Here is a 22,719-nt window from a genome sequence, read left to right as displayed (position 1 = left end):
GCCACCGACGCAATTTACTCTGAGCGGCTTTTCGTCCACCTGTATGGGACTGAAGCAGCAACAAATATGAGACCCGAAAATGCTGCACAGCCTTAATTTCTTCAACATGCATACTTACTCTCACTATAGACCCAGGCGTTGGTGATTAGTCCGGGTTTCATCGGTGAAAACCGCCATTCACGGGGTACACCAGTATTTAATTCGGAAACTTTGGGGCTGTTGAATTGACTAGTTAATTCTACCGTCTATGAGATGTGAAAGTTTATCTGGTGAAATTAGATGCGGGCTTGTCCTGAGTGACCACCAATGCGGATCCACCCAAAAATACCGTGAACTTCACGAAAGCTTAGGCCTTGCCTCAGTTCAAGCTGTGCAGCCAGTATTTCACGGGAATATGAGGTGACTAGTGGCTACTATACAACAATCCCTACTTGAGACCCGACATGCGGACCACCCGGCGTACCCGTCTGAAAAGACACAGTGTGTGAGTTTAGAAGCTACAACACCATCGTCTGCGCATGTGCTATATCTGCAGACTTACGGAACATTGGTCAGCGAAAATTTTATAGCACAGCACGGACACACCTAGGATCCCATCCCAACAGGTCCAGTAACCTTCTAACCCTTCATCGGAGCACCGGGAGCACATGTTATAGTCGAAGATGTCCTTGTTCTAGGAGAGGAACTTGAAGTGAATGTGTCATTGTTCCCTAGAAGATGACATCGGGGAAGAGGAAAGACTCATTGCTAGCTATCTGCAGACTTCAAAGTTGACTCAGATTGGCAATGAGGTAAGCATGACGATGGACGTACACGGACGTTAAGCAACGAACCGGGTGTTAACCCGACACTGTATCATCAATGTAGATCGCACGCGAAAGGGTACCGCTGCGATCTATCACGGCCCACCGCTGCCTGTCGTGAACGCGCCCTACCACGCATTGGATAGTGGTGATGTCAACAATGTCGAGGCGACCCATCTTCGAGTAGTAGTGAATATCCAGAACATTGTCTGTCTCCTCAATATCACAAGTGCGAATGGCCGCCAATAAGACACTTGTGGAAGGCTGCTGCAAGCCGATGGAGGGAGCGCGATTGAGCTTGCAGATGAAAAGTCGCCGGACTTGTCCGTAGAATGTCGTCTTCTCGAGCACGACGGGACGGTTATGGTACCTTGCGTTCTTGTCTACCAACAACTCATACTTGTGACAAGTAACTGTAAGCAAACCCTACTACGCGTGTGAAACTGGGTTACTCACTCGTACAAATGAGGCATCTCGTTCGTCCTCCGCCCTGCAATCTGACTCGGCTGCCCGTATGGTGTCTCCATCATTGAGGATACGTAGTTTACTCCATTCTTCGACTTGCGGGGACAGCACCTTTCGGATTGTAGAAGCCGGGGCAGAGAATCTAGTGCAAAGGGTGGCAAGGAGCTGCTTGAGTAATCCCTGGTCCAGCGATGTGATGCGGCGTGTGGGGAGAACGACACAGGTGGGATCTGATTACGACGCGCCGTGAGACACGTAAAAAATCACGGAGATGACCAAACAGGGACTTACATCCAGGTATACTCGTTCCTGTCTCGATGTATGGGACCGCAAATGAAAGCTCAGTCTTGATCCCGTAGATGAGCTTGATCTGAGTGAGGCGGGCTTTGTCAAGCACGTAGCGATTCAGGCAGGCATATGGATGTCGACGGCTTCGTATCGCTGGCTGCAACGCACCACAATACCGCTCCATCGGATATGCCCATGATGCCCAAACAGGCCCGGCAGCTTCTATGCTATCAGATCTGATAGCTGAATAGCAAAATATTCAGCCACTAGGCCTGTCACGTGTCTACTCTGTAAAATACAGTACAGAGGACCTACACGTAAGCCGCCAGGACGACAGGCATCAGCCGGTGGTATCTGCTCTGTAAGATACAGTACAGAGGACCTACATGTAGGCTGCGAGCACCACACGCATCAGCCGGTAGACTAATATGCATTGGTATCTACGATAGAAATAATCTAAGTATCACCCACCAACACATATTCGAAGTCCACAGCGCGATCTAACGGTCCACACCCAACTCACAGCCGCGACAAATCGCGGCCCCACACGCCTCTGCAACGGGTGAAAACCGAATGAGCGACAAGCACGCGAGATAGCGACGAGGGAGACACGCACCGCACGATCCAGTCGATCATGAGCAGCGCGCGCGTGCGCGAGCTCACCTGCTCGCTCCAGTACACGCTCCGCCACGCGTACATCGCCGCGAGCCCGCCCATGAAGCTCATCCGGCCCAGGTCAAACACAGCCGCATTCCCGATGTATCTGCGCAAAACAAAAACAAGTCCGCGTGAATATCGAGCGGGCCGGAATGTAAAGAGGGTAGCAGGACGCACGCCAGAGAGCCCAAGTGGAGGTATCGGAACGGCTTCGAGACGGCCTCGTCCGCGCCGGGACCCTCGATCCCGTTCGCGACGAGCACGTCGTGCTGGGTCGCGAGCTTGCTCAGCTTCTTGCCGAGGTACTTCCCTTCCTGCGCCGCGACCTGCGCGGTCTACGTGGATCGCAAGTCAGCGCCAGCACACGGTAAGACGATCACGAGTGAGGAAGGCGCACAGCGGGGAGCGCGGTGATCTTGTTCCCGATCTCCTGGAGGAGCACCGCGAGCTCATTCAGGCTGAGGCTGTTGTCCGCGTCCGAATCGTACAGGTCGAACAATTCGCGGACCTGATGGGTGCATGCAGTCAATCACTATCGAGGTCGCCCCACTCGAGACAAACCTTCTTGAGCTGATCCTCCGCCATAGGGATCCGTACCTTGATGCGGCGGACTAACAATACGTGTTAGACGCGAGCCGCACAGTGCACGGGTTGTAACAACGACGGACCCATAACTTCCCATTCGTCAAAGTCGATCTTGCCGTCCTTGTTCTTGTCCGCTTCATCCACGAGGTCCATGAGGTGCGCCACGACAGACGTTTCGATCTATACCCGTGTCAAACATCTTGGGGTATCACAAGTACGCCATCAGAACTCACCGTCGCCGCATCACCGATGGCATACACCTCGCCCGGAGGTGCGCCCTTGACGCGGAGGTGCGCGTCGACCTCAATCGCTTTCTTGTGCACCTGGTTCGGTCTATTACGCTCAAACACCAATTAACACTCCTAGCAAAATGCACAAAAAGGGAAGCAACGTACAGTAGACTGGATATGCGCGCGGTAAACGGGTTCATCGCAATCCCTGTACTCCACAGCACAAAGTTAGTCGGGATCTCGTGAGTCTCCGTCTTCCCGTCTTTCCCGCGCGTCGTGTACACGACGCGGTCCTCATGCACGCGCCCGACGCGCGCGGACGTGATCAGATCGATATTGTCCCTCTTGAACTTTCGCTGCGAGGTGCGTAAGCAAATGTGTAGTGTGGTCGACGGGCCCGCGGGGCACGTACCTCGGCATACCGCGAGATCGCCTCGGAGTACTGGGTGGGAGTCAGTGACGTCCCATACTGGGATCGACGCACGACGTACCGTGTTCAGGATGTGCTCCCGGCTCTGGATGACGTGTATCGACACCTGCTCCCGGCACACCTTCGGATACTACACACATGTTCATCAGCACCGACGCACACACAGGCGACCGCGACGCACATAGCTGATCACATCCTCCTGGCACAGGTCGTAGATCTCCGCGGCGGTCTCGACGCCCGTCGGCCCGCCGCCGCACACGACGAAGCTGAGCAGCCGCTGCCGCTCCTCGGGGGTCGTCGTCGGGAGCGCCGCCGTCTCGAAATTGTCGATGATGCGCTGCCGGATCTGTCGCGCGTCCGCGATCGTTTTCAGCTGGAAGCAGTGTTCCAGGCCTTCCACGCCGTGAGTGCTCGACGTTGAGCCCACCGCAATTATCAGCTTGTCGTATCTGCGTGCGTGTGAGCGTGATTGGCGAATGAAGCAGGCGCGACGCTCACGGGATGTACAGCTGCTCCTTCTGCCCGCTCGGCGCGACGGTCTCGACCTCGAGCAGCCGCTCGGACATCACCAGGTCCGTCGCTTTCGCGCTCAGGACGTGACCGTGCAGCCGGGCTACTATTTTCCGCAGCGGCTCTACCAGCGAGCGCACTTGCACAGTGCCAACTGCGGCGGCTGCGGTGGGAAGGCGATAGGGAAATATGAGAATAAGACAACAGGTCAGACAAGGAACGCGAGTAAGAGCCGGATGGATTGGGAAGAAGCCGCGTGAACACATCAAATAGGCAAGAAAGCGAACGAGAGAATACATAGTGGGCATAGCATACAGGCGTAAACGACGATCAAAACATGGCCAGAAGTGGGATGTGAAGGAGGTGCGAACGAGGAGGTGCGCATGGCACGGTCAGTATACGTACTACACCGACAGCACGTCGGGTACTCACAAGGGAGAAGAGGCGTGAACGTAGTGTACGTGTCCGGAGAGACGAGCGTCACGTGGTAGTCGCCGGGGCGGAGGGTATCGAGTACGCCTACAGCCTGGCAAGTCCATGGAGGAGAAGAGCGCATCGCACGAGGCAACGCAGGTCAGCAAACGGCAAAAACAGCGGGGAAGAAACTGACCCCCCAACCACCACCGACAATGACGAGACGGGGCTTCTTGGCGAGAGCTTCGTTCTCGTCGTCCTGGATGTCGCTCAGGAGGGCCTTGGCAATGGGCAGGTTTTTGGGCCCGCCGCGGTGGGGGTGGAGCGCGAGAGGGGACACGGGCACGCGATCAACATGCTGCGCGAGAGTCAGCTACAGCGTGAGAGGCGAAGGAGAGCCGGACGACGTACGCGGTCTGTGTAGGTGAAGGCGTCGTGGAGGAAGATGGAGGACGTGAGGACGAGGACGCCGACGACGGTCGACCCGAGCAGCAACGCCGACCACTTTGCCGCCGTCCGTGCACGTGCAGACCACGTCGAGCGGCGGTGCTCCAACCGGGACGCCAGTGGCGTGGCCGACGCGGAGGACGCTGCAGGCTGCTCGGCAAGCGTCGGTCGGCATACAGAAAACTGACGGACGGCGCCTGTCGGCCGGCGGGAGACGATGACGCAGCACCGGACAAGCCCGGAGGGCGGCCGGAGAGAACGCCGCGCTGCGAGCATGGCGGCGTCGAAGACGTGGTGGGCAGCAACAGGCGGCTGGTGCAGGGTACGGCGGGCGGCGGGCGCGTTGTTGATGGCGATGATGTCATTCAATCGCGTGCTACTGTATTAGGCCATAATGTTTGGTTCGATCTCCGCCTTTGATTCTCCTACTCCGCTTCAAAGTTAGTATCTCATAAAACGATCCTCATCATAAACCTCTACGTACTGTACTTGTTGCAGGGTGCGTTCGATGTTGTCCAGAAATTCAATGTTGTATCTGACCGCAGAGAAAAGACTCTGAATGAGGACCACTACTGATCTACCTCCAGAGATCGTCGAGGCCATCGCTGAGTGGATCGACTGCTCGGACGATACCCTGTCGTTCGCATTGGCATCCAAGTTCACTGCGTCCATCCTCTCTCCCCGCCACACTCAGCTGCGCCACATACGGTGCGATGTCAACGCCATGTGCCTCTGGAGGGCGTTCTCTCACGACCAATCCCTCGCGCGCAACGTTCGAAGTCTCGAGATAATGTCAAGCAGCCCATGCCGTGTTCCTCGCTTCATTTGCACCTGCGATCGTCCGTGCGCTCATGATGTGTCTCGAAGAGAGGCAGAATTGGAACTCATTGTCGCAGTCAAAAATCTTGCTAACTTGGTATCCTTCAAATGGCGATCCGCCGCCAACGTAGTCATTGCCCACATGGAACCGGATCGTCAAGACGTGTGGACTTCCCTGGCGTGCTGCAGGAACCTAGGGAATGTCGATATTGCTGAGAATAATTGGCTTAACCAGGCGCCTACGGGATCTGAGGCCGCAGTGAGTCTTTCCCATTATTGTACGTCCCAGACGATGTGATTTGAATGGGCATTGTAGATTTTAAATTTGTCAGACTTGACAACACTCAGGTATACTGGTCTTTTTGCTGATTCTAGACCCATTGATGCCACCGTTCTTGGTGTCATGTTGCGCGAACGTTGCCCAAGGTTGCAGGTGTGGTGTTCTTGATACCCCTCGTACATGCCACTTATCAGCATCGCAGAAGCTCATCTTATCTCTCCCCTGTCGACCCCCAGTCCGTTCGCGTGACGCTGGTGAATCCATTCTTAGTGGCCGATGGCCAGATCTGCGCACCCTGGGTCTGACCGGCGCTGCTTGTTCTCCAGCAACAGCGATCACGTTCTTCGTTGCCCATCCCCAACTGTCTCAACTCTCCATTGACGAGCTCATCGGGTGTGATCCACAATATCATGGTCGCTTGCTGCCCCTAGACTGCCCACCCGGACTGCTGCCGAACTTGAGGAAACTCGAATCTATAGCTGAACGTGCGATCGAACTTCTCTCCGCTCCATCTGCCCAGCCACGTCCCATTGAGCACGTCTCCATCTGGCGTGGCCCGCACGTCGAGGATTTCCCGGCGCTCCTGGCGGCGCTTCCCTCCGTTACGAGTGTGGAATTGCAGGTGGCTACCGTCGATCTTGTCGCACGCATAGCGCAGGCAGCGCCTTGGCTGACGCGCCTGCGTGTCCCCTCCGGCACTGCAATTCTGAGCGATTTACATTTTGACAAGAAGAAGGTGCGTGCTCCATCTGTGCGATGTAACGTTCTGGCTGCTCACCTGTGATATAGAAGAAATGGCAGGCGGCGATTTCGCGGTTCCGCTGCCTGGAGGCATTCGAGAGTCAGAACCCCGAATGTAATATGCTGGATGTTATGCGCTCGGACCTGTAGATCTATACTCGACGTCTTGTGTCTGCTCCACAGCGCGTGTGCGGTCTTGCAATGTGGGTGTTTATGGATGTTGTAACTGCGGCATTACGTATGTCGGACTCTTTGACCGTTCTTCGTACGTTTCATGCGACTACCTTCGTCACAGTTCTGGGTTTGGGGCGCGCTTGAGTAAGCTAAGTTGGCTTGCTACGCCATTAAATCACCTATATGTTGTTCATATGCCCATCCCTTGGTGATGAATTTGACAGATATACCTCACTCGGGACGCCAAGCAACGATCTACAGGTATACGAAAGATCCCTTGCCTACAAAGGCAGAACGTGTTTCGTTTCCAGTAGAGCATGTTTATTATTGCCATTCTAACGAACCATCGGCAGCGATAAGCTCCCTCTCAGCGGTGAGGCTCATACCGTGAGCGATAGAGCTACTACCTTTCTACCCTGACAAAAATGGATAGTGCAGCTCTTCCCCATGACCAACTCTACTCCGTGCATCGGTTCTTGGCGACGCGGTCATGCCTGCATATAAGAGGACGACCTATGCGTTATTCTGCACCCCATCTGCCGAAGCAACCGGGATCACTCCCCGTTTCTTTCCTCACTAGCGACCCTTCTACTCATGATTTTTTTCAAGTACTTCCTCGTCTTCTCATGCCTCACAGCCGCTGCACTGGCCCAGACGGTCTGGATCACTGCGCCTGCTGGGTATGACTCCTTCTCACCCGGAGAAAACTTCACGGTGCAAATCACCAGACCCGCACGTCACTCCGTTTTCGCTGCTACCTTCCACTGACGTAGCACGTTCTCTCAGCAAGAGATGAGCGGCGCCGACGAAGTTGCGATCGTAATCGCACTCGAGTCGTGCGCGGGCTGGACCGGTGGCTGCGCCGAGTACGATGTCACGCAGGTGCTCGGTACGGTCCTCTACCAGGGACCGTACGCGCCTGTCTTCCAGACGCCCGGCGAGGCGCCGTACCAAAACTTTACCGTACAGGTGCCATCGTACATGGCTGCTGGACAGGCCTCGCTGTCGTGTTCTCGCTTTGCTCTCCTCGGGGTGCGCTCTGTGTTGAAAGTTTCCAGAAGATGGGCTAGCTGACTGCAGGTCGCAGGGGGGGCTGTACCCGAATCTTGAAGTGAAAAACATCACGCTTGACGTCATTTAAAGTGCATATACAGCTGGGTGCCTGAGTCACCGATTTACAAGATGTTACGGACATGCTACGCATGTCGGACACGAGTTTCGCGGACTCGGTCTCGAGATGTCGTGAGCTTTGCTGTAATATAAAATACTTTCATTCGGACACTTGCCAGAACTAAAGCGAAATTTTACGCGGTGACTGCCGTGAGTAGCCTATGCGTAGAGACCACTTAATACTCAGATTATAAGGCGAAGAGCCCAAGGCGGCCAGCATCTATTCCGAAGATAACAAGACGCGGCCACGTGACCGTGTCAATTGACCGAGTCGTCGCAACAGGTGACTAGGGTCGCAACCGAGCAGGACAAGAAACCAACAAGCTGAACGTTTGAACGCTGACCTCCATGTCTCGGATTCATGACCAACCTTGTGAAATCCTCGAAGCCATTGCTGGCCATGTCGTCAACGCTGACGATCTTCTGGCGTTCGCTCTGTCGTCCAAGATTATTGCGTCTGTTGTGTCTCCTCGACACACGCAGCTGCGCCACATACGGTGCAATGTCGAAACCATTTGTCTCTGGAAAGCGTTGTCTCGGGACTTATCCCTAGCCCGTAACGTTCGAATCCTCGAGATTGGAGATAGACATCCATTCCGCCTTCCTCAGTTTATTTTCGTGGACCATACCGATTGTCGGCGCAATCACGAGGTGACACAAAGAGAGGCAGAGTTGCAACTCATTTTGGCGATGAAGAATCTCTCCAATCTGATCTTCTTCAAATGGCGTGGTCCCACAAATATTCTTATCGCCGAGAAGATGCCTGACGGCGAGGATGTCTGGACCTCACTTACGCATTGCAGAAACCTTAGGGAGCTCGACGTGCGCGAGGATTTCATGGAGTCCCTGCCTTATCCCGTATGGGGCGGCGCTGTGCGTTATCTGAGCAAAGAAATTCAGACTTCGACTGAATACTGACGTATTCGGGCCGAAGATGTTCAAATTGTCAAACCTGACGAGCTTTAAATATTGGACTTCCGTCGAAAGTATTGTGCCAGACCTTTACGGGCTTGACACTGAGACTCTTGGGATCATGTTGCGCGAGCACTGCCCAAAGTTGCAGGTGCGTAGTGCCTATCAACATGCTATGTACATGGCACTTATAGAGACCCAAAAAGAGACTACATTTAGGCTTCTCGTTCAGAGGCGAGCATATCGTGCCGAACGTAGAACAATCTATTATGAGTGGACGATGGCCCGATTTGCGCTCGTTGCACCTCAGATGGGCCGCCTGCTCTCCCTCCGCTGCAGTCTCGTTCCTCGTCGCCCACCCGCAGATATTGGTCCTCTCCGTTGACTGCTTCGTCGGGTCCACGGAGACCGCCGTAGGACTACCGCTAGACTGCCCGCCGGGACTCTTACCCAGTCTCAAGACACTCGAGTGTGCAACGTCTCAAGCGGCTGATATCCTCTCCTTATCTTCCCCGCCGCGCCCTCTCGAGCACCTCTCACTCACTGATCTTCCATTCAGTCCTCGCCAAGACGACTTCTTTGCGATCCTGTCCACGTTGACGTCCATCCAGATCTTGCAGTTCTGGAACACCATCACTCTCAAAGCTATTTCGCGTTTGGCAGAAGCAGCACCATGGCTCCCGCGGTTGCGCATCCCGAATGGTTCCTGGCTGTTGGGCTCATGCAGAGATCCAGAGGCGAAGGTGCGTGCACTATTGTCTGCATATGTTGAAGGCGTCGAACTCACTTATTGATCCGGCAGAAAAGTTTGCAGAAGCTGTTTGAGCCATTCTATCGTCTGGAAGCGATAGAATGTGACATCCCCGAGCTAAACCTGCTGGATGCCGTCCGTGGTCCGTAGCCTGCTACGGAATGTGGTAGTCCTGGCTCAGTGGGGTGAAGACCAGTGTCAGGTGCGTTGTGTTGTCAGAGAGCACATTACTGTCATCGGTGCGGACTATGCTCCAGTTAAATAGAGCATGCGGGACTCCGCATCACGGACTCTCGGATATCTCTAGACTATCAGGCCCGCACACCCTGCAGCGTAGTTTGCGCGTCGCTGCAGCACGAACGTCAACTTTATTTCGTCGACCGCGCAAAGGTTATAGCATACCGAGGCTGGTACTGCCTTTTCCCAGTATCGTGGTCCGGTGTTGGTAGTCACCTGCGAGCGCGTCGGACACTTAAGTGCCACTCAGCCAATGGTGAATACCTCGCTGTTGATGTCGTATTGCGCTGACGTTTGTCGGTGCATTCACAATCGTGTTCACAGCGCCGGCATCGAGAAGCTGCTGAGATATGCGGAGCAGTCAAGTGAAACGCACTTTGAGCGCATCAATTACTCTACGGTTCGCGATGAATAACTGCACTGCCAGACCATCAGCGGATTGAATAGCAAAGAAATGGTCTCGGTTGACAGAAAGTGTCAAGCTTTCAAGACCAGAATCTTCCCGATAAACGTTTGACTGGGTAGTCGCATATCCACTTCGTACATTCACTGCGTCAAAACGCCGAGTCCCTGCACCGCACAACCTCTGACGAAATACCAGGTTGCGCACCTAATCACCGCTTTAAAGGATCCTGGGGTATAATTTCGGGAAAGAGTAAGTATCTCGGGAGGGTGTCCGTGGACCAATTGCAAGTTCGGTACGACCCTGAATATGGAGGAGGCACTTGAGTGGCCAAGAGATTGACAAATGCCGAATAGATGCGTTTCACCTCACAACCGCTGCTTCAGCGGTGCCGAATAAACGAGCTGTGAAGAGCTGGGGGTCTTATTCCAGACGAAATGCGCAAGGACTGACAAGAATGACTTAAACTGTATCATAAGGGTATTTAAGATTTTCTGAGCTCTGTGGATGGTGGTGCCGGGAACCAGTCGGGGCCGGACTTTCATATGTTGTAGTGATGGTGCTCATTTGCGTTGAGAAATCTGCGCAAGCGCCAGTTTGCATTGCACTGAGCATATGCAGTCTGTTGTGAACCATGAAAAATGCGGGATCAGCAGATCCTGCTTGGATACTGCAGGGATACTTGCGCGACGCGAGCGGGCAGTGCTCCAATATGTAGTGTGAACAGGATGAGATGTTTACAAACCCATCCATCGCAATTACAAATCAACATGGATAAACGCACACTATCCAATGCCATTGGTATGCAGGGGACGATGTAGGGCACGTCTACTTCTTTCGCCATGGAACATTCTATTCTTTTGAGGTTCCTTCTTTCTGAGCCGTTGTATTGTTGGCCGGTTCATCGATATATTCGAACTTGCGCGAGTCTAGGGTGATGGTTACTGGACCCTGTAGTGTAGTACGTCCAATGCAGGGGTAACGTTAGAGCAGTCTCACGAAGGAACAGTTGTGATAAAGCGGGACCCGCATGTACCTCGTTTGTTAGGCGAACTTCCATCATCGCACCAAAGCGTCCATCTATTCCAAAAGAAATACAACTTGAATTGGTCAAAGACAGCAATTCTGCTCAGCCGCGTACCTTTTATTCTTTCTGGGTTATACAACTTTGAAAGTCGCTCCAGGAAAAAGGAATACATCTCGCGAGAGGGCTCTGAGCTCTGGAGAGAATCCACATTTGTCAGTGTAAAGGACCGAGAAGTAATTTAAGCCAACCAACCATGGCACGATGAAAATCTGGCTTGTTACCTTTCGATGTGTTGGCTAGGAGAGTAAACTGGGAGACACAGAGAACGTCCCCTTCAATGTCCTGCACGCTCTTTTTCCACATGCCTCCAGAGCCATTGTCGAATAATCGCAGAGTAAGACTAAAGAGCAACATCTCAGGTTGCTGCGGCATGCATAAATAGAAGACTTGCATACATCTTCTTGGTAAGTATGTCGACATCGGCAGTAGTATCGTCTATGCTGCAGTTTGCAGTCGTTCAATCTTCGTTCTTCTCTGGAAGAGAAATTAAATGACCTTTTCCAATGCCGACCAGGACCATCAGACCTCGAGAGATGGAAGATATGATCTCATTGCCAACTGAACGGAAAGCATTAGTTGATTATTGAGAGTTCGTGGCCCCATGTATTTACCAGTGACCGACGCGGAACTTACGCGTTGAACAACAGCTCGCATGACTGTACATATGATGTGGTGCACGCAATAAAGAGTTCAAGTGCGATTTGGCGCCCGTGGAAGGCGTTCTTCAACCCCACCATATCTCTTTTGCTGCTGCTGTCTTCTACCCGTTCGCTATGGAGTCTGTCGTATTGGAGACGAGCATGGGTGATATTCAGCTGGAATTGTACTGGAATCACGCCCCTCGAGTAAGCCTCGCTCGGGTAGTTTCACTAAACTTATGATTCCAATCCTCTCGGCGTGCAACGCAGACGTGCAAAAACTTTGCTGAACTGGCAAAGCGTGGTTATTACAATGGTGTTGTATTCCATCGTATCATTGTAGTAAGTCGGTTGTGTGCACTGTTTCTTGTGCATCGTTTCCGAGCTTGATTTCTCCGCATCTAGGATTTCATGGTACAGACCGGGGATCCGACGGGGACAGGCAGAGGAGGAACGAGTATTTACGGCCAGAAGTTGTGAGTATAAACGAAGTTTTGCTTGCTGTGTCTGACGAGAGAATAGCGAGGACGAGATACATCCAGAGCTGCGGTTCACAGGTGCAGGGATACTCGCGATGGCGAATTCTGGACCGAACACAAATGGTGTGTACCTGACTTCACTCCGTTTTGCGATCTGGTTCTCAACGTTACTGTCATGAAGGCTCGCAATTCTTCCTGACCTTGGCACCAACACCGTATCTGGATAATAAACATACAATCTTCGGTCGAGTGTCTTCTGGGATGCGAGTTCTGCAGCGACTGGGCGCCGTCGCAACTGACGTACAGGATAGGTACGCATGGTTCAGCAGACATTTGTACGTATTTGATTTATATGTTTCATGATAGACCTCGAGAGGACGTCAAAATCTACAAGGCTCGTGTTGTATGACTGGCCGGTGAGAGCTTCCTGCTCTACATCCCATGTATTGTAGCTGCTGCTGCGGGTGCCATTCGTAATGGCTATGGACGAACTGCAATGCCCGCCTGAGATTACCGGTCAGCTTTTAATGAACATGTATCAAGATCTCAGAATTTGCACCCTCGTACACCTTCCAGGTTCCTGGCGTGTATCTAATGCGCCTAGCCGATGCCACCCTCAGTTTGCACGGCGTAACCTGGGTTCGTCTCCATTGGTGCATTTGCGGTCTCAAGTAAACAACTGAGACGGTTTATAATGCATGTTGCATGTCATAGATTTGTCGTTCGCAGAATCTAAGGTGTTGTACTCTTATTGCTCTGCGGAGGCGTGAAGCTGCCGCACTCGGAATGCTATCGTCGGTCATTACCAGACGGTGGATGCCACGACGACGGCACTCGCTCCTTAGAAGAACGCACTCTCCATAAACCAATGTGTGTCCATGCTTCTCGTCATCTACCAACCATGTGACCGCGTCGCGACTGTGGCGCAGCTCGAATCCAGGGAGTACTTTGGCCCCAATGATGGGGAAGTCAATATATGGCCGGCAATTTGTCCTGGATGTATCGGAAGCACCCAGCTGCGACTCTAAGTAGGCAAAGAACTCTGATCGGGGGACGCACAATGCTTCTCAGATGACATATCTAAGCGTGTTCCAGTGACCATGTCATTGGTGACAATATATTCTGCGCTATCTCTGGATGATGTGTCTGCGGCGCAAAGTGTGCAGTATCGAGATTATTATAATTTACAGCCAGGGCACTATCTTGATCATGAATCCTCCGTAGTCCGTCTGTGCAGAATATCTCAAGTGCCGTACGTCGCCTTAGCTTCAACTCTGTAATTGCAGTGTTTACAGTCGGAGATGTCAAGGATATATTATTTGCCAATAAAAATCGTCCCACACCAGCTTCCAGAGCAGTCATACTGAACGTAACTGAGGCAGATGGAGTAACCGAGTTACTCTGCGACTGAATATGACAAGCTGAACGAGCGTGGCTGTAATTTGGAGAGCGATTGAACGAAGTCACGATAGCGCAGACTATTTCTTGCGAGGCACCATATATCATAGACCACATGCCCCGAGTAAATTAATTCAAAGTACGAAAAGTGAGAGCACGACAACCGCAACGATACAGTGAAGATCGTACACAAGGTTGCTAACAACTTTCCCACTCCGGGCGTTGGTTCGCGTGACATGCCCTGTGATGATCATTGTGAGACAACAGAGTCGGCAATAGCGATACGGTGCGCAATATGAGACCTCTATACAAGGATCCATCAAGACGTACGAATAAACCAATGCGAATAAAATAAGAAAGCCATAGGAACAGAGACACAGCTCACCGGCGATCATGGTAGAGTAAGATTGTAAAATGTGGCAGCGCTACCAGATATTATGCGTCGCGGTACAGATAGCACACGGATTTTGTTGATGTGCCCCGATACCCTTTTGTAGCTCTGAGGAGTGGTCTCAAGTATGCATTCCGAGATACTCCAGGTGACGCGAGTAATTTCGGGTTGTTCTGATTATATAGGGGCAAGCACGAAAGTTGGATCCGCTATAGACTAGGGGCAGCTAGAGACGTTAAGGCAAGCAAGGACAGGTGGTATCGCAAAGAAAAAAAGGAGTACAGGAGAATTAAATTTCTACACTGAGAACAATGGCCAAAGAGAGGAAGCAGGCCAGAAAGGGTGACTTGTGGCCTGAAATTGAAAGTCCGCTGTGGCTGCGGTCTTCTTAGTTGCGCTCGCTCATCACATCTGTCTCAACTCTCCCTGGCTTGGCCACCGCCAACACAATGGCCTCCTTACCCCGGCCATCCCTCCACCTCTCTCCCTCAGTCAACACCACCACGTATGTCTCTCCTTCTCTCCAGATCCTGTTCATTTGAATACTGACATCTCGCAGGGTGGTCACGACGACTACGACGACAACAACTTATGCCCCAATACCGCTACCCCCACTTCCCGCTCCTTCCTCTCCTAAAGATCCCAAGACTTATCCTCTCATCAACGCGCGTTTTCCTCGCTCTCTTAGACAGTTTCCTCTCGATTTCCCGGGCGGGTCGCACGCGACATTCCACGATGGCGAGGGGTCTGAGGAGGAGATGCCAGATGACGAGGTTGTTGGTGGGAATGGCTGGCGCATGATTAGACATGACGAGAGCGACGCGCGGAAGCAAGTCGACCTCGTGGAGGCGATCGAGCGGTATGGGCGAAAGAGGTCCTACAGCAACGAGAACATGATGGAGGGCATCGAAGTCATTCCTGGTCTCGTCTCGAACACTCCCCCTCGCAAGAAGGCGAAGGCCGCTGTTCCCATGCTGAATATGAGTATGAGCATGAATTCCGCTGCGCCACCGTCTCCTCTCCCGTCTCCCCATGGCTCTCCCCCGCCGGAGAGCATCTGGCCATCGGCACCCCCGAGCGGTCATTCCTCGCCACAGCCTCAAGCGCCCGTCCAGCCAGATGCGTCACTCGCGACGCTACTTACCCTACCATCGCTCCTGGCGCATTATTCTAGTCTCCCTCCGCAATTGCAGTCTCATGTTCTCCTAACATTCCTGCGACACTCTCCCTTATCTGTACTGCGCACACTGCACAACGTATTGACGCCAACGCTGGCGCGTGACTTCCTCACTCTCCTTCCTCCCGAACTTGTGTCTCAAGTGCTCAGCTACCTGACCTTCTCTGACCTCGCGCGTGCGTCTCGCGTGTCCAAGTTTTGGCGCGCCATTATCGATTCGGATCCCGTACTTTGGCGCGACCTGCTAAAAGGTACCAAGACTTGGTTCGGCAAAGGCTCCGAGACCGCCTTCGCGGACGCGTTGTTCGCGCGTCGTCGCCGCGAAGGGCTGCCTCTACCGGGCGCGCTCCCACTTCCGCACCCATATAAGATTCTGTTCAAATCGCGGCACCTCACGCGCACGCGGTGGGTACAGAACGAGAATCCGAAGCGAATTACGTTCACTGCACACGGCCGGTCGGTCGTGACGTGTCTGATCTTCTCGCACGGCCGCATCATATCTGCGTCGGACGACCACTCCATCCACGTCTATTCACCCCACACGGGAGAGCTGATTCGCTCGCTAGACGGGCACGAGGGTGGCGTCTGGGCACTTGCGGCAACGAAGAACACGCTCGTGAGTGGATCCACAGACCGAACTGTGCGGATATGGGATCTCGAGACAGGTCGTTGTACCCATGTCTTCGGGGGGCATACCAGCACCGTACGATGTCTGGCGATTGTCAAGCCTGAGTGGATTGACGTCCAGAACGATGGTGGGATCATCACCCGAGAGAAGTGGCCCAAGCGCCCGCTGATCGTCACGGGCAGCAGAGACCATACTCTTAGAGTGTGGACTCTGCCGAAACCGGGCGATATCGAGTACCGATGCTATGGAGCGGACGATACGGAGGTTGACCCGTCCGAGGAGGATGTGGAAGATAACCCCTATCACAAACTTCACCTGGAGGGTCATGATCATGCAGTCCGAGCCCTTGCAGCGCGTGGTCGTACATTGGTATCAGGTAGCTACGACTGCACTGTCCGAATCTGGGACATCATTTCTGGCACTTGCAAGTGGGTTCTGGTCGGGCACACTCAGAAAGGTATGCCGACATCTCTACATTGATGTGTTGAATTTTGTTGATGCTGTTAATTCAGTGTACAGCGTTGTGCTCGATATCAACCGAAATCTTGCATGCTCCGGCTCCATGGATGGCACGGTTCGCGTATGGAACCTCCACACAGGCGAATGCCAGCACACACTCACTGGGCACACTTCCCTTGTTGGTCTGCTTGGGCTTTCTCCTTCTTACCTCGTGTCCGCCGCGGCGGACTCAACTTTGCGCGTATGGGACCCCGATACGGGCGAGCGCCACCACACACTCGCTGCGCATAACGGCGCGATCACGTGCTTCCAGCACGACGAGTTCAAGGTGCTGAGCGGGTCCGACGGGACGCTCAAGATGTGGGATATCCGCGACGGCACTCAGGTACGCGACTTGCTCACTGGCATCGTCGGTGTGTGGCAGGTCGTGTTCGAGGGTCGCTGGTGCGTCGCCGCGAGCAACCGCCTTGACGCGACGGTCCTCGACGTATGGGACTTCGCGAACGAGGCAGGCGACGAGGAGTGGTTGGGCGAGCCCCCGGGCGGCATCTACGACGAAGCGAGCGATGATGACGACGATGACGAGGATGATCAGGCGGAGGTCGACGCGATGGAACAGGATCTGGACGGGATGCAGCCATCGGACCTGGACGACGCGGAGATCGAGGAGCAGGAGCTCGAGGACGACGCCGTGGAAGACGACAATAAGCTGCCGCGCATGGAGGACGTGTTCAGGCGGTTCGCCGGCCCTGCGGAAGATGCGCAGATGTTCCTGCAGGGTGGACGTCGCGATCGGCCCAGGACGAGGGACATGCCTGGTCCGTCGTCGACGTTACTGCGGCCTCCGCTTAATAACGAGGAGACGCCGACGCGTCCACGGATCCGGAACATGGGTCATCGCAGACGATGACGGTGGCTCTCGGGACACTGGTCTAACCTTCCCCTCCTCAAGTTTTGACCTATGAGTAGGCCTGAACCATACTGTAATTGTAATATGTGGAATCTGTTTTCTTCATGCAGCCATATATACTGGTCTTACTGGTATTTCGTATTTTTGCATCTTGCATTCATTTGGGCAATGTTACTGGCGATCATATGCATTTGCGACACATTCACTTGTTATAGGACGATATTGAATCTACTAGATGTTAAAAGAATCGTTCACGATCTGCTGAGAGGAAGTGCACGTCACCGTGACCATGGCTACGGAGGGATATGGAACGTTGCGAGTCCTTAATTACATGCAGAACCTCACAACTAAATACAATAATACTAATAATCCAGTCCAACAACCAAGAATGATATGGCCGGGATTATATAGTGTTACGCTACCTTAATCTGTACTTCTCCATCTATGCCCGAGCCACCTCAAACGGAGCACCAGCCTTGTCCTGTGCATACTCTATCCCGTGTCCAACGTCGCCCCCACGCGCATGGGGGGAGTTCGCAGAGGACGGGACGGGGGACATCCACATCCGCGGCGTGATAAGCCCCGTGCCGCCCGCGCCATAAACAAAGCCGTTACTCAGGCTCTCCATCGAGTTGCTCGACCCTGCCAGAAATGAGAAAAACCGACAACCACCGCCGTGGGCGAAGATCAGAACGCGTGTAGTCCAGCAGCGGTCCAGCCAGACTGACCTGGCACGAGAACGCTGTCCCAGAAGTCCGCGCTCAGGATGCTGTCCATCGACAGCATGCTCATGTCCATCGTGGACGGCCCCGGCGCCATCGTCGGCGGGAACGTCGATATGTCCGCCACCGGGCCCATCTCGCTCGTCGAGAAGAATCCCTGCAGTGCGTCGCTGCCGGAGGCGAGGCCTGTCGGTTGCGCGTTCACAGACGGGGACACTGGCATCTCCTCGACGGCGGGGGCTGCGAACTCTGGGGTTTCGTTATCAGCATCGGCTGACGCTGCAGGCTTCGTCCGTGCGTTGATGAGGGCCCGAAGGAAGCAGCTGTACAATGCAGGGGTGTGCAAAGGGCCAACGGCGACACTGTCGTAAATGTTCGCTATGTCAGTGACCAGGTCGATCGTCTTTTGCTCGTGTTCGAGGAAGACCTTGAACTCGGGTCGAAGGAGCTGGACGTGATAAAAGACGGACAAATCTAAGGTCCCGTGCACGATAAAATGAAACGCGAGTCTTACCCTGAGTAGACTGAGCACAGCATACGCGCCCTGTACGAAGTGCGAATCCGGCGAGTACTTCAATGAACCCAGAGGCCCGAGCTCGTCGCGGATCACATTCATGCAGCCCACTGCGGACGAATGGCATCGGGCAAAAAAATGGCCAATGTCCACCGGAGATCGCTGCAACGCGTTTTGCAGCCCAAACGAGTTGATCGTGAGCATGGCGTAGTGAAAGTAAAATCGCGCCAGGGTATACGCGCACCGCCGGGTGCGCTCTTCTGGGACTGGCTCACAGTCGCATTTTAGCACAGAACACATTTGAGAGACAACTAGGAACACCTACAAATGGGCTTGCACCATTCATGTTGCCAGGCAAGAATCTGCGCTTCCATGGTCTGGATTACAAGCAAGTAGTCACAATCCTGCTGGAGCCCCGACGACGTACTCATGCCGGAGTACAGCAAGTCAAGACTGCGAGTCACGATACGTAACAAATCCTACGACGTTCTCTCAGCAGGGAGAGTAACGGCAGGAACGGTATAGCATACCGCATAACCAGCCAACGCGAAGTCAGCCGGAATGGCTACTGGCGAGCGCGACCACTTCGACGCGTTCCGGATGACGAAACTGCAACGAATGGCATGACATCATCAGCGCCCGTGAGAGAGCCAATGCCAGTGCACTCACTCTTCCTTGATAGTGTTCGGCTTGCCCATCTGTGCACTAAAGCTCCGGTCGGCGCAGAAGCACGCGATCCACGTCCGCTCACGGTTGTGCACTTCCATGTCGCGCGGCCGACCCTCGTCTGTCTCGTGTCCAGTCGACACGGTACGTCGATGCAAGTTCAGGTCCGTCGCCATTCTACGTAAAAAGATTGATGCGTCACAAATCACGTTCAGGGTTGCGGAAAATATCATGGTAAAATGCAGAGGGTTGGCTCGGCATGTTGTGCAGTCTGGACGGTAGAAGACAAAAAATGAGAAAACAGCGCACCTGATCGCCATCCCAAGCATAAGCCAGGTCCTGTCTTGTTCGAAGCGCTCAACTGGACCACATCCCCAGTATGTATTCAGGAGGTACGCTTGGACAATCTCAACAGACTTGTAGCCCTTGGCAGGAACATTGAAGGCCAGCTTCTTCGTCAGCTCGGAAAGTCTGGTGTGCAGTTCCGCGCGCTCGGGGTAGAAACGCGACGCAATGGCACAGACTGTGGAGGAAGTTCGCATGCAAAATGAAGCATAAACTAAAGAAGAACTCACTGGTCGTTAGAAGGAAGGGTGATCGCGAGCAGACTAGAGCCGGTGTGTGGAAGTCGGGGTCGAGAATGCCGCAATGCATCTGGGCGAAATTTTACGGATATACAGAGAGACGAGAATGTAAGACATACGTTCATGTGATCAAAGTAGCTAGAAAGATGGCGCTTTATTGAGTACCTTCGCGCAGGCTACACGTTCCACTCACATTTTGAAAAGCGCCACAACCTCTTCTGTAGATACGAAGCTGAGCATTTCCGGCTGAATCTGCCGTTCAATGTACAAACGGCGCAGAGGCAAAATAGTCATAGGGCCTGTCAAGACTACTCAGCTCAAGAAGTAGTGAAAACACGTCCGGCTGACCAGGCTTAAAATATACGTCGCTAGCGACGCCCATTCTTGACGGCTCGGTCGACCTCGAATACAAGACAGATGAGTGATCAGACTTGTTCCCCGCTTGCGCACGACGATTCGCGAGGCTTGCTTCTGCGAGCAATCCCAGCGGGTTGAGCGAATCGTCCGGTAATTGAGGAAGTTTGGGCGACATGGGTCGGTGATGTTCGGATGAACCACGCCCATTCGGATGTGATTCCAGTGAGGGACCAGGGGATGGGGGAGGGGATGGCGTGGCGAGGAGGGGATGCGTAGGCTGTACCGGGAGGGTAGGAGAGGGTGATCGCGAAATGACATCTCCCGGTGTACCCAACGAGCGGAAGATGGTGTCTAAGGTGCGCTCCATCTTGCGCAGGGAGCGCGTGAGCACTTCATGTTTTCTACAATCGTTCAGCGTTCGGAGATATCGCTGTGAGGCCGAGATACTCACTTGGTGGAACGCTTCCCCCGATTGGATTCTTCAAAAATACATTCGTGATTGCCGGCCTGGCAGCGCTTGCACGGCGGACCATTTTCCGCGCCCACACACTTCATCTTGAGGCGCCTACATACCGTACATGCTCTGCGGAAGATAGCTCTGCACACTGCAGGTTGTCTATTATGTCAAGCGAGCTTACCGGGATCCACGCGTGGGCTTCGTTTTCGGCTCCTCGCCCTTTTCGTTGGTCGGACTAACAATGCTTTCGGCATCGTCATCCTTCCTCGCCTTCTTCCGACTATCGACGGACGAGGTTGGCGCCGGACGCTTACCGTTTGAACTCGCAGACGCAATAGACATGTGGTCATTAGGGGGAGTAGCCACCGTTTCCGACTGGGACGAAGGGGAGGAAAGACTGGCAGACAGGGCAAGTGGCGGCGGAGGCATGTGATGTTGTGAGTGTTGGTACTGGTAGAAGTGTGGAGGATAGAGGGAAAGCGTGGGATCAATGGGTATGGTCGGGGACGGAGACTGCTGCGGGAGTAGGTGGTCCTGGGTGTGGTGCAAGGCGATCTGCTGTGCTGAGTAATGCGAGTGATCCTGTAGCGAATGCGGATAGTTTCCAGGATAGTCGGCAGGCGACGGAGACATTGTATGGAGAGAAGTAGAGGACGGTGTGCTGGTGCTGCGCCGCGGTGCTGCACGAGAATTAGCGCGCCTCGGAATCGCTCGAAGTCGAGCGGACTTTGTTCGGATGGTGTGCACCTGCAGAAGTGGGGCGTTCTGACGTAGATCGGCTCGTGCAAGACTGAGAAAGAGTCGACGGCTCGGAGAAAAGGCAAAACGGAGCAGACAGCGAAAGAACACAGGAGATGAAGCACAGACGACGCAGATCGACGAGGAGAGAATGCAAACGACGGGGGAAGACGGACGAAAGTAAAGAAGGGGTAAACAAGCAGAATACTAATAGCAGATTATGAATGGTGTTTGCGGTAGATGGTGAGAAGGATGACCAGATGCACGGAGTTACAGCTGCTCATGCCAGACACGCAGGCCGTCACATGCTCGTCCTAAACTGCGCGCTTATGTTCCGTCGGACCTTTTCGGTCCCGCCTCGTCTCTTCATCCTGCTGCACAAGTTTTGTTCCACATCTTACAGCGAGTTAGATCCCCGGAAATGATTACGCCCTTTCCCTGAAATATTCATTGTCACTCGAAGCTGCACGAAATGCGGGGTGCTGCCCCGGATCGACTCAACCCATCGTCACGGATACTTTCGCTGCGATCATCCTGGTCTACGAGCGTTACGTTCCCTCCCGAAGTCATCACAGGAGAGCAAACCAGCGCGCCGCAGAACAAATCTCGCTTTACTAAGCCCGCGCAAGTTCCCGCGCAACGCGGTGGGCGGTTTTAGCTCACTCGTCGAGGCTTGGACTCCTGAGTGGCCACTGCGAGACCATGTCAGTGCTCGTGAGCTTGCAGACGAGAAGCGAGTGGTCACCAACTGAGCTCATCTGAATTCAGTCGCAGTGTTTGACGCAGTCACGGTAGAAATTCAGCCAAGGTCCTCTTCTAGGATCGGCTGCGCTGATCGTACCGCATCGGTGCTTAGTTTATCCCGCTCAACGAGGAAAAATGAGATCGCTAGCCGAGCCGCTCTCATGACCACAGGACCACAGGTAGAAAGCATGCTGGCAGCGGCGTACACAACTTACGAGATCTTCACACTTTTACAAAGAAATTCCTGTTCACTAAGCAAGTCACGAAGATGGTTGATCGAGTCCATGCTGCTCCGCCTGCTCGTATCGACGATTTCTCAGACCTGAGTCAGTCCTCCATGGGCTTGGTAGAGGTCAGATCGTGCCCCTGAGGCAAATCCGAGCCGCATCATCGCCCCGAGACTAGTCTAGATGAGTTGGCCTGTTTCCGGGATTTTGACGAAGTGTGCCCTGAA

General features: G+C 53.8%; 9 protein-coding genes across 9 annotated transcripts; 5 read left to right on the top strand and 4 right to left on the bottom strand.

Annotated features, from left to right (window-relative positions):
• Positions 1-839: 839 nt before the first annotated feature.
• Positions 840-1,740, bottom strand: SCP_0402500 (hypothetical protein; the record flags this gene model as incomplete). The annotated part of the gene is made up of 3 exons (XM_027756988.1): positions 840-1,202; positions 1,260-1,498; positions 1,560-1,740. 3 exons carry the CDS (start codon positions 1,738-1,740, stop codon positions 840-842), a joined length of 783 nt encoding a protein of 260 aa, XP_027612789.1.
• Positions 1,741-2,075: 335 nt separating this feature from the next.
• On the bottom strand, positions 2,076-5,105 carry SCP_0402490 (hypothetical protein; the record flags this gene model as incomplete). Its single annotated transcript, XM_027756987.1, has 15 exons — positions 2,076-2,109; positions 2,173-2,319; positions 2,391-2,548; positions 2,611-2,721; positions 2,775-2,824; positions 2,882-2,978; positions 3,032-3,131; positions 3,194-3,384; positions 3,441-3,470; positions 3,520-3,588; positions 3,640-3,907; positions 3,957-4,131; positions 4,401-4,494; positions 4,579-4,740; positions 4,794-5,105. The coding sequence occupies 15 exons, from the start codon at positions 5,103-5,105 to the stop codon at positions 2,076-2,078; spliced, it is 1,998 nt and encodes a 665-aa protein (XP_027612788.1).
• Positions 5,106-5,388: 283 nt separating this feature from the next.
• On the top strand, positions 5,389-6,819 carry SCP_0402480 (hypothetical protein; the record flags this gene model as incomplete). Its single annotated transcript, XM_027756986.1, has 4 exons — positions 5,389-5,907; positions 5,965-6,081; positions 6,131-6,664; positions 6,718-6,819. The coding sequence occupies 4 exons, from the start codon at positions 5,389-5,391 to the stop codon at positions 6,817-6,819; spliced, it is 1,272 nt and encodes a 423-aa protein (XP_027612787.1).
• Positions 6,820-7,054: 235 nt separating this feature from the next.
• On the top strand, positions 7,055-7,984 carry SCP_0402470 (hypothetical protein; the record flags this gene model as incomplete). Its single annotated transcript, XM_027756985.1, has 4 exons — positions 7,055-7,216; positions 7,453-7,575; positions 7,630-7,875; positions 7,931-7,984. The coding sequence occupies 4 exons, from the start codon at positions 7,055-7,057 to the stop codon at positions 7,982-7,984; spliced, it is 585 nt and encodes a 194-aa protein (XP_027612786.1).
• Positions 7,985-8,361: 377 nt separating this feature from the next.
• On the top strand, positions 8,362-9,826 carry SCP_0402460 (hypothetical protein; the record flags this gene model as incomplete). Its single annotated transcript, XM_027756984.1, has 4 exons — positions 8,362-8,886; positions 8,948-9,076; positions 9,132-9,668; positions 9,728-9,826. 4 exons carry the CDS (start codon positions 8,362-8,364, stop codon positions 9,824-9,826), a joined length of 1,290 nt encoding a protein of 429 aa, XP_027612785.1.
• Positions 9,827-11,168: 1,342 nt separating this feature from the next.
• SCP_0402450 (D-tyrosyl-tRNA(Tyr) deacylase) lies at positions 11,169-12,057 on the bottom strand (the record flags this gene model as incomplete). The annotated part of the gene is made up of 7 exons (XM_027756983.1): positions 11,169-11,267; positions 11,353-11,396; positions 11,458-11,536; positions 11,596-11,743; positions 11,799-11,838; positions 11,899-11,961; positions 12,015-12,057. The coding sequence occupies 7 exons, from the start codon at positions 12,055-12,057 to the stop codon at positions 11,169-11,171; spliced, it is 516 nt and encodes a 171-aa protein (XP_027612784.1).
• Positions 12,058-12,176: 119 nt separating this feature from the next.
• Positions 12,177-12,929, top strand: SCP_0402440 (Peptidyl-prolyl cis-trans isomerase-like 1; the record flags this gene model as incomplete). Its single annotated transcript, XM_027756982.1, has 6 exons — positions 12,177-12,248; positions 12,312-12,383; positions 12,447-12,517; positions 12,564-12,643; positions 12,702-12,831; positions 12,887-12,929. The coding sequence occupies 6 exons, from the start codon at positions 12,177-12,179 to the stop codon at positions 12,927-12,929; spliced, it is 468 nt and encodes a 155-aa protein (XP_027612783.1).
• A 1,829-nt stretch (positions 12,930-14,758) lies between these two features.
• SCP_0402430 (Cell division control protein) lies at positions 14,759-17,483 on the top strand (the record flags this gene model as incomplete). Its single annotated transcript, XM_027756981.1, has 3 exons — positions 14,759-14,814; positions 14,869-16,571; positions 16,627-17,483. 3 exons carry the CDS (start codon positions 14,759-14,761, stop codon positions 17,481-17,483), a joined length of 2,616 nt encoding a protein of 871 aa, XP_027612782.1.
• A 442-nt stretch (positions 17,484-17,925) lies between these two features.
• SCP_0402420 (hypothetical protein) lies at positions 17,926-21,416 on the bottom strand (the record flags this gene model as incomplete). The annotated part of the gene is made up of 13 exons (XM_027756980.1): positions 17,926-18,125; positions 18,212-18,653; positions 18,720-18,985; positions 19,045-19,198; positions 19,250-19,328; positions 19,389-19,562; positions 19,695-19,908; positions 19,961-20,039; positions 20,089-20,107; positions 20,163-20,268; positions 20,318-20,727; positions 20,778-20,909; positions 20,965-21,416. The coding sequence occupies 13 exons, from the start codon at positions 21,414-21,416 to the stop codon at positions 17,926-17,928; spliced, it is 2,727 nt and encodes a 908-aa protein (XP_027612781.1).
• Positions 21,417-22,719: the final 1,303 nt, after the last annotated feature.

The sequence above is a fragment of the Sparassis crispa genome (assembly GCF_003851025.1).
Source record: "Sparassis crispa DNA, contig_000003F, whole genome shotgun sequence".
NCBI classification, from domain to species: domain Eukaryota; kingdom Fungi; phylum Basidiomycota; class Agaricomycetes; order Polyporales; family Sparassidaceae; genus Sparassis; species Sparassis crispa.
Note: the sequence above shows the minus strand (reverse complement) of the source record. Positions and strands in the feature narration are given on the sequence as shown.